Source organism: Portunus trituberculatus, chromosome 50 (genome assembly GCF_017591435.1).
Source record: "Portunus trituberculatus isolate SZX2019 chromosome 50, ASM1759143v1, whole genome shotgun sequence".
Taxonomy (NCBI): domain Eukaryota; kingdom Metazoa; phylum Arthropoda; class Malacostraca; order Decapoda; family Portunidae; genus Portunus; species Portunus trituberculatus.
The window spans coordinates 22,021,175-22,031,174 of NC_059304.1; the positions used below are offsets into that span (position 1 = coordinate 22,021,175).

The 10,000-nt window shown below is 45.2% G+C and overlaps 1 protein-coding gene across 1 annotated transcript in view; it reads left to right on the plus strand.

Annotated features, from left to right (window-relative positions):
- Nucleotides 1–8,920: 8,920 nt before the first annotated feature.
- LOC123500058 overlaps nucleotides 8,921–10,000 on the plus strand; it is a 42,641-nt gene continuing 41,561 nt past the window's right edge. Inside the window, 2 exon segments of the mRNA XM_045248690.1 lie at nucleotides 8,921–9,151; nucleotides 9,579–9,936. Coding sequence (XP_045104625.1) covers nucleotides 9,020–9,151; nucleotides 9,579–9,936 — 490 coding nt within the window. The 5' untranslated portion in view covers nucleotides 8,921–9,019.

Here is a 10,000-nt window from a genome sequence, read left to right on the forward strand (position 1 = left end):
TTCATCCTTTCCTGTGAAAATTCCATGTCAGTTTTTTTCCATACTGCATGGTACTTTTCCAAGCTATTTTCCATGCCAGCGAAAGCTGGAGGGAGTGGTGGGTGGGGAGGAGCCTTCTCCTGTACTGTCCTGTCTCTCTTATCTGTAGCCAGTTAGAAGTAGTTACCAAACAGCCTCGAAAGGACCAACAGGTCTGTTGCTGTTTGGCTTTCCTTTGTATTCCTTTGTATTCCTCCTCCTCCTCCTCCTCTTCCTGCCAGCTGTTTAAATCTGAGTTAAAGATCTTATTGTCTTATATAAATTCCAAAATTACAGCCTTTTGATAGATAAGTGCTGTGCTTGCGTGCGTGAGTGCCTGTGTGTGTGTGTGTGTGTGTGTGTGTGTGTGTGTGTGTGTGTGTGTGTGTGTGTGTGTGTGTGTGTGTGTGTGTGTGTGTTCAAGGGAAAGTGAGGTGTGTGAGGTAACTCTTGCTAGGGCAGTGAAGGTGACAGTTCTCCTCCTCCTCCTCCTCCTCCTCCTCCTCCTCCTCCTCCTCCTCCTCCTCCTCCTCCTCCTCTTCCTCTTCTTCTCTTCTCCTCCTCCTCCTCCTCCTCCTCCTCCTCCTCCTCCTCCTCCTCCTCTTCTCCTCCTTCTCCTCCTTCTTCTCCTTCTTCTCCTTCTTCTTCTTCTTCTTCTTCTTCTTCTTCTTCTTCTTCTTCTTCTTCTTCTTCTTCTTCTTCTTCTTCTTCTTCTTCTTCTTCCTCCTCCTCCTCCTCCTCCTCCTCCTCCTCCTTCTTCTTTTTTTCATGACGTTCCCTACCCAGGATAATCTTTTAAAAGGAGATTTCATTAAAAAAAAATAAAAAGTAAAAAAAAAAGTCATTCCAAGTGTGTGTGTGTGTGTGTGTGTGTGTGTGTGTGTGTGTGTGTGTGTGTGTGTGAGAATCTTCCACTCCTTAAGATAGTTTAGTTCAATTTTGCACAATTTCTGAATTAACTTTTCCTTCCGTTTATTCTTCGGCTGTCAGTTGGCGAGCTCCTTAAGTCTGGGGCGCTCCTTTCTCCGCCTGTCTATTCTGTTCAACCCTGTCTGTCTGTCTGTCTAACTGTCTATCTCTTTAATTATTTACTTCCGTACCTGTCTGTCTGTCTGTGTCTATTTGTCTATCTTCCTCCCTAAATATATGTCTATCTTTTGCCCATCTGTCTGTCTTTCTGTCTAAATGTCTATCTTTTTTCTTGGTTCCCTACCTGTCTGTCTCTCTGTCTGTCTGTCTGTCTGTCTGTCTATCTGTCTTCCTTTCTTTTTCCCTAAATATATGTCTGTCCTTTGCTCATCTGTCTGTCTGTCTGTCTGTCTAAATGTCTATCTTTTTCTTGGTTCCCTACCTGTCTATCTGTCTATCTTCCTTTCTTTCTCCCTAAATATATGTCTATCTTTTTGCCAATCTGTCTGTCTGTCTTTCTGTCTTCCTTGCTAAATGTCTGTCTGTCTCACTATCTATCCGATGTTTTGTTTTGCTACCTGTCTGTCTGTCTGTCTGTCTGTCTTTTCCCATAAATTTCCGCTTATCTTTTTCTCTGTCTGTCTGTCTGTCTGTCTGCCTGCCTGTCTGCCATCTGTTTGTCTGTTAGTCTGTCTTTCTTCTTACTTACTATTTATTTTTCCTTGCCTACGTGTGTGTGTGTGTGTGTGTGTGTGTGTGTGTGTGTGTGTGTGTGTGTGTGTGTGTGTGTGTGTGTGTGTCTGTCGTGACCTCAGCGGGTATCCTCGCCTCTCACACTTTCACTGCCCCTCGTTGCCGTGACCTTTGACCTGCCCACCTGTGACTCAGCTGACCACGCTGCCACTCACCTCATTCCCTCATTTTTATTCACCCTCATCTGTCTTGCCTCTTACTTCTACGTCCTCCTCCTCCTCCTCCTCCTCCTCCTCCTCCTCCTCCTCCTCCTCCTCCTCCTTCTGTTCGTTTGTTTCTTCTTGTGTTTCTCGTGTCTTTGTCTTTCTTTTCTTTTTCTCTTCGTTGTTATTGTTGTTCATGTTTTATCTCCTCCTCCTCCTCCTCCTCCTCCTCCTCCTCCTCCTCCTTCTCCTCCTCCTCTTCCTCTTCCTCTTCCTCTTCCTCTTCCTCCTCCTCCTCCTCCTCCTCCTCCTGTCTTTCTTATCTGTAGCCAGTTAGAAGTAGTTACCAAACAGCCTCGAAAGGACCAACAGGTCTGTTGCTGTTTCTTTCCTTCCTATTCCTTTGTATTCCTCCTCCTTCCATCACTATCTTCCTTTCCAATCACTCCTCTTCCTCCGCCCTCTCATAATTAAGTCCATCATCACTTTTCTCTCTCTCTCTCTCTCTCTCTCTCTCTCTCTCTCTCTCTCTCTCTCTCTCTCTCTCTCAACTACATCACTAGCATCTCTCATTTCCTCCTCCTCCTCCTCCTCCTCCTCCTCCTCCTCCTCCTCCCGCTGCGCTATGCTGACCCAGAAAAAAATGTCTAGATAGTGAAGGGAGGAGAATAGGGAAGAAGAGAGGAAGTGCAGGTGAGGGAGGAGGAGGAGGAGGAGGAGGAGGAGGAGGAGGAGGAGGAGGGAGGGTTGAAATGTGAGACTAACGCGGAAGGAGGAAGAAGATGAGGAGGCTGGGAAGAAGATAGGACAGGAAGAACAGGTCGGGAAGGGTTATGTAAGGAAGGAAAGAAGGAAGGAAGGAAGGAAAGGGCGAAGGATTTAATCGGATTGGGAAATGAAGGAAGGAAGAGTGGAATTATTGAAACGAGGAAGGAAGGAAAGGCAAGGCAAGAAAGGAAGGAAGGAAGGAAGGAAAGTTGGAACGAAGGGAAGTAGAGAAAGATAGATGAATAATTGATAAAAGAAAGTGAAGTAGAAAGCGAGGAAGGAAGGAAGAAAGAAAGGAAGGAAGGAAGAAAGGAATAACTTTAACAATAAGGAAGGAAGGAAGAAGAGAACGAGTGAAAATGAAACATAAATAAAAGAAGCAATAAATATAGTAAAGAATGAAAGAAAGAAGGAAGGAAGGAAGGAAGGAAGATGCAATGCTATGGGCAGTGGTTAGATTAGGAGGAAGTAAAGGAGGACGAGGAGGGAGAGAGGGAGAAGAAGAGGGAGAGAGGAAGCAGAGAGGATGGAGGAGGGGGGGGGAGTAAAAGAGACGGAAGTTGTATATATATATATCCGTGCATTTCCTCCCCCTCCATCTCCTCCCATCTCCCTCCCTCCATCACCTCTCCCTCCTCCTCCTCCTCCTCCTCCTCTCCCCTCTCACTCACACAGATTCACTTCCTGTCGAGCAAAAACCATCACCACAATCCTCTCTCTCTCTCTCTCTCTCTCTCTCTCTCTCTCTCTCTCTCTCTCTCAGGTAAGGCTAGTGAACCTGTTGCGCAATAAACATAATGAGAAAAAGTAAAAAAAAAAGTAAATAAAAGTAATAGATCCGTAAAGGAGAGGTTACTGATCTGTGTTTACTGCTCTCTCTCTCTCTCTCTCTCTCTCTCTCTCTCTCTCTCTCTCTCTCTCTCTCTCTCTCTCTCTGGGGCACTAATGAAAGGTAACAACTGAGAGGAGGAGGAGGAGGAGAGAAACATGTGTCATAGCTGGTGGTGGTGGTGGTGGTGGTGGTGGATGTTGTTGTTGTTGTTGTTTTTTCTTCTTCCTGTTCTTCTTTTTCTTCTTGTTTTTCCTCTTCTTCGTCTCTTTCCTTCATTTTCTTCCTTGCCTTTCTTTCCTTCTTTTTCTTCCTTGGCTTTCTTTTGCTTTGTTGTTGTTTTCTTCTTTTTCTTCTCTTTTTTCTTTTCTTTCTTCTCTTTTTCTTTTCTTTCTTTCTTCCTTCCTTCCTTCCTTCCTTCCTTCCTTCCTTACTTACTTCCTTCTTCTTTTTCTTCTTCTTTCTTTCTTTCTTTCTTTCTTTCTTTTTTCTTCTTCTTCTTCTTCTTCTTGCTCATCATCACCACCACCACCACCACCCCCACCACCACCATTATATTTCTCCCCCTCACTGTCTCCATCATAAGGCTGGAGAGTAAGGAACCAGACAAAAGTTAAGGCCACGCTGGACAACAACGATAATAATCACCACCACCACTACAAAACATTATAAAAGCAGACACATGCAGGAAGTTGCCATTCATAATAGTAAAGACACCGTTAGCTTGGTAATTATTGTACACTGGCAAGCCTCTACGATACAATGCCCCGAGTTTCTTCCATTCCTTGTTTGCTGAGGAGTAATTGTAGTAATAGCCAAGCCAGGTGTACACTCCCTTACCTGTCACTGTGAGAGGACAGGTGTGCGCTCTTCCACGCTCAACACACCTTTACCTTCTGATAAAAAGCAATAGTACGATAATGGTAACTGTAATAATGACCTCTGTGCACGTTTTATCGATCTATCTGTGTTCCAGGCCAGTAATCTCACAGCAGGTGGCTCAGGCAAAGTGACACACACTCACACGCACAGTCATGATAATAATAATCTGTCTATCTATCCATTTTATCTATCTATCTATCTACGAGTCACACACGAGACCAGACAAGGCACCGTACATTGACAGGCACTCATACACACACGTCACTTGTTTAGCTGTTCCTGCTCGTGGTGGAAAGGGACAGACTCGTGGCCCATCCCAGTTCAGGCAATATCACAGCTGGCCACATCCACCCACAGCCCCACAGCCCCACAACACGCACTGGTTTACCTCTGCCTCTTCTTAATGAGACCGTTCCCTTTCCTGTTCGTTTTCCTGTTTAGGTATTCATAATCCTTCGTGTTTTCTTGGTGACCCCCTTAAAAATCATGGACGAAAACGAGGAACTTTAAGAGAAAACTTTCCTTTTATGGCAGTAACTAAAATAACTCGCATAACCTTTTGTCTTTTTTTTGTTTTCGTCAACGCTACTTCTCAACGTCACTCACTCACAGACTCTCGCGTGTATTGAGGTATCCATGGTGCGTGTAACAGCAGCAAATGCATATCAGAAAGTCACGTGTATGTACATTATGATAGCGATGCAGTGACAGATGTTGAAGGCAGTGACGTTAGAATTTGATTGAATGACTGAATCGCTGAATGCAGGTGTGTGGCCGTATAGAAACAGCTGTGTGTGGGTGTGGTTGTGCGTGTGTGTGGGTGGGTGGGTGGGTGGGTTGATGCGTGGGTGGGTGGGTGGGTGGGTGGATGTGTGTGTGTGTGTGTGTGTGTGTGTGTGTGTGTGTGTGTGTGTGTGTGTGTGTGTACTTGTTGACTATATATATCAAAACTATTTTTTTTTCTTTGCGAGTATATGCGTTGAAACTAGTCAATAAACCACCTATCGATCTATCTATCTATCTATCTCCCTATCTGTATATCTATCTCAAATCTGTATCTATCTATCTATCTTTTTTTCTATATATTTATCTGTGTGTGTGTGTGTGTGTGTGTGTGTGTGTGTGTGTGTAGGTCAGCAGATGGCAAGGAGAGGTGACTGGTTGGCTGGAACTCGTCTGAAGCTTAGCAAGAGGCTGGGGTGATGAAATACATGGTGTAGCTGGGAGGGACTGAGAGGGACTGGGGAAGGTGAAGGGAGTGCAAGAGTGAAGCTGGGAGGAATGGGAGAGTGGAAAATAGAGGAGGAACAAACAGCAGTGTTAGAAGGTCGTTTTATGATAAGATAGAGGTAGTAGGGGGAAGAGTAGGAGGAGGAGAAAGAGAAGCAGTAGACAAAAGAGAAGTAGAAGTTACAACATTTGATAAAGGAAAGGAGTAGGTGCAAACGGCTGAGTAGTTACGTTATGAGCACCAAATCGATCAAGAACTCACAACGTGGAAGAAACTTCAGGTGTGAGAGTGACAGATGAAGAGAGACAAGCGTGCAGAACAAAGGGAAAGTCACGTGTTGTCCTGATGGCTTCCTGCACCTTCCCCCTTAAGTTCTTGTGAGTAGGAAAGGGCAGAGTGTGTGTGTGTGTGTGTGTGTGTGTGTGTGTGTGTGTGTGTGTGTGTGTGTGTGTGTGTGTGTGTGTGTGTGTGCGTGCGTGCGCGCGCGCGCGTAAGACGTTATTCATTTTTTATTTGTTGTAGAAAAATAAGAGGTAATTTTTCTATAAACTACTACTTCTACTACTGCTGCTGCTGCTGCTGCTGCTGCTGCTGCTGCTGCTGCTGCTGCTACTACTACTACTACTACTACTACTACTACTACTACTACTACTACTACTAGCCACCACCACCACCACTACTACCACTACCACTACTACTACAAACCACCACCACCACCACTACTACCACTACCACTACTACTACAAACTACCACCACCACCACCACCACCACCACCACTATTACCACTACCACTTCCACCACTGCTACTTTTCTTAGTGTGGGCGTGACAAAAGATCTTATTCCTTTGTTTCTTCTCGTACAGCACTCTTCCCCACACACAGGCAAGCCAGACACCTCAATATTCTGGGTGTGTTTGTCTCTTCGTGTGTTTCAAAAGTGTTTGCTTTGAGTGAATCTATTACCAACGGAAACAAAACGAAAAAAAAAAGCAAATTGTATGGTGATAAATTTTCAAATGGTACTGCACTGTTGAGAGAGAGAGAGAGAGAGAGAGAGAGAGAGAGAGAGAGAGAGAGAGAGAGAGAGAGAGAGAGAGAGAGAGAGAGAGAGAGAGAGAGAGAGAGAGAGAGAGAGTATATATATCAGACTTTCCACATTTCCTCCAAACATTTCCTACACCAGCTTACCATGGCTTTTTCCTCCTCCTCCTCCTCCTCCTCCTCCTCCTCCTCCTCCTCCTCCTCCTCCTCCTCCTCCCAAGCTTGCCCTTCGTCCTCCTCGTACCTACCTTCAGACTTAAAAACAGTCTTCCTCATTCATCTTCCCTTCTTTCCTCCTCTCTCGACTCCTCTCATCATCCTCCTCCTCTGAAAGGAAAGAAGATACCAAGGAGGAGGAGGAAGAAGAAGAAGAAGAGGAGGAGGAGGAGGAGGAGGAGGAGGAGGAGGAGGAAGAGAAGGAGATGTGTATTAAAATTTATGTAGTCAGTTTTCTCCATTTTATGAACGGCCATCTTTCTCCCTTTTGTTGGTGGACACACACACACACTCACACACACACACACACACACACACACACACACACACACACACACACACACACACACACACACACACACACACACACACACACACACACACACACACTAAAAAATAAAGTGATGTTCTTCCTAGTTTTTTACCTATCTCTTCTTCTTCTTCTTCTTCTTCTTCTTCTTCTTCTTCTTCTTCTTCTTCTTCTTCTTCTTCTTCTTCTTCTTCTTCTTCTTCTTCTTCTTCTTCTTCTTCTTCTTCTTCTTCTTCTTCTTCTTCTTCTTCTTCTTCTTCTTCTTCTTCTTCTTCTTCTTCTTCTTCTTCTTCTTCTTCTTCTTCTTCTTCTTCTTCTTCTTCTTCTTCTTCTTCTTCTTCTTCTTCTTCTTCTTCTTCTCTTTTCCTCCCACGCTTACTTCTCCTCCTCCTTACCTTCCCTCCTTCCCCCCTCTCTTCTTTTTTCTTCCTCTCGTCCTCTTCCTCCTTCACCTTCTGCTCTTTCTCTTCTTTATCCCTCCTTCCCTTCCCACCACCTCCTCCTCCTCCTCCTCCATTCCCCGTGAGAAAGTTGACCGCTTAATTAGAGGTGTTCTTGTTGGCTCTCATCTCCTCCTCCTCCTCCTCCTCCTCCTCCTCCTCCTCTTCGTGCACTTCTGCCTTCCCTCCATCTGTCTTCATCCTTAGTCTCCATTGTGATGAGAGAGAGAGAGAGAGAGAGAGAGAGAGAGAGAGAGAGAGAGAGAGAGAGAGAGAGAGAGAGAGAGAGAGAGGACAGGCAGACAGACAAATCCCTTCTGGTATAATTTATGTATGTACACACAAAATGAAAGTTCACATAAGTCCTTCTTGTCCTCCTCCTCCTCCTCCTCCTCCTCCTCCTCCTCCTCCTCCTCCTCCTCCTCCTCCTCACTCTTCCCTGACACGCCCACTTTCACCCTTATCTCTCGTATCCCTCCTCCTCCTCCTCCTCCTCCTCCTCCTCCTCCTCCTCCTCCTCCTCCTCCTCCTCACCACCACCACCACCACTGAAGCTTCCTAACCGCATCATTCGCGCACCGTAAACCTTCCATATTGTGGCTTGTTTTCCCTCCTGCACCACCTGGCTCTCTCTCTCTCTCTCTCTCTCTCTCTCTCTCTCTCTCTCTCTCTCTCTCTCTCTCTCTCTCTCTCTCTCTCGGTCTCGGTCAGCGCAGAGGAATAAAGAAAGTTCGCTGGTTTGTTTAAGTTATAGAAGTGTGTGTGTGTGTGTGTGTGTGTGTGTGTGTGTGTGTGTGTGTGTGTGTGTGTGTGTGTGTGTGTGTGTGTGTGTGTGTGTGTGTGTGTGTGTGTGTGTGTGTGTGTGTGTGTGTGTGTGTGTGTGTGTGTGTGTGTGTGTGTGTGTGTGTGTGTGTGTGTGTGTGTGTGTGTGTGTGTGTGTGTGTGTGTGTGTGTGTGTGTGTGTAGTAGTAGTAGCTGTAGTAGTAGTAGTAATAGGAATAGTCGTAGTAGTATGAGCAATAACGATACTGCTGCTGGTGCTGGTGGTGGTGCTACGACTACTACTACTACTACTACTACTACTACTACTACTACTACTACTATACTAATAATAGTAATACTGCTAATAATACTAATACTGTTACTACTACTAATAATAATAATAAGAAGAAGAAGAATGATAATAATAATAATAGTAATAGTAATAATAATAATAATAATAATAATAATAATAATAATAATAGTAATAACAATAATAATAACAATAATAATAATAACAATAATACTAACTGTATCTCCTTTCCTTCCTCTCATTCCAGGACAAAACAAGAAGCAGAACAAGTAAAAATAGAAACAGAAGAAGAGAAGGAGAAAAAAGTCACTAGCGAAGGAGGAGGAGGAGGAGGAGGAGAGGAGTAAGAAGAGAAGGATGAGGAGGTGACAGGTGAAGCGAGGAAGAGGAAGAGGAAGAGGAGGAGGATGCGTTTGTTCAAGAGGAGGAGCAGTGACCCCTCCCCTCGCCTGGTGTCCCTCTCCCCCCTGAAACTTGACCACGCCTACGCAGAGCCGCCCTTCCCCGCCCGCACCGCCCTGCCCGCCCCCCGCCCGCAGGTAAGTGTCACGGCGCTGGCTGGGCACGTGTCCCCTGGGTCTCTGATGGAAGAAATGAGTGAATGCTGAAAAAATGTGTGGTAGATTTATTTATTTATTTATTTTTTTTTTTTTTTTGTCTATTTATTTATTTATTTATTTTTATTTTTTTTTTTTTTACGTGATTTTTTCTACAGTTTAGTTTTTTTCTTTTCTTTTCTTTTCTCTTTCTTTTTTCATGTGTTCATATAGTACTACTACTACTACTGCTGCTGCTACTACTACTACTACTACTACTACTACTACTACTACTACTACTACTACTACTACTACTACTACTACTACTACTACTACTTCCTCAAATTACAACTACCACCACTACCGCTATTAATATCCCTCACCACCTCCCTTACTTTTATCACCACCACCACCACCACCACCACTACAGGAGGACACGGAGGAGGACCTTTACGCTACTGTAGAAGGCGACAACGGAGAGGATGCAGGCGACAGTGCGGGGGAGGCGGAGGATGACGAGGACGAGGACGAAGAGGACGAGGAGGCCATATACGCTACGGTGGAGGAGGCGCGGGCGTACTCCACCTCCGAGGGCGTGTCCAAGGGCGTGTCCAAGGGCGCCTCCACCAACCAGTACACCGCCGTGCCCGCTCTGGTGGTGCAGGAGGTGGCAGGGGTGGCAGGCCTCGATCCCTTCCACAACCACCATCACTACCATCATCAGCAACATCAGCACCACCACCACCATCACAACCACAACCACCAGCAAGTGTCCGGACCGAAGAAGGGTGAGTGTTTGTTGTTGTTGTTGTTGTCGTTGTTGTTGTTGTTGTTGTTGTTGTTGTTGTTGTT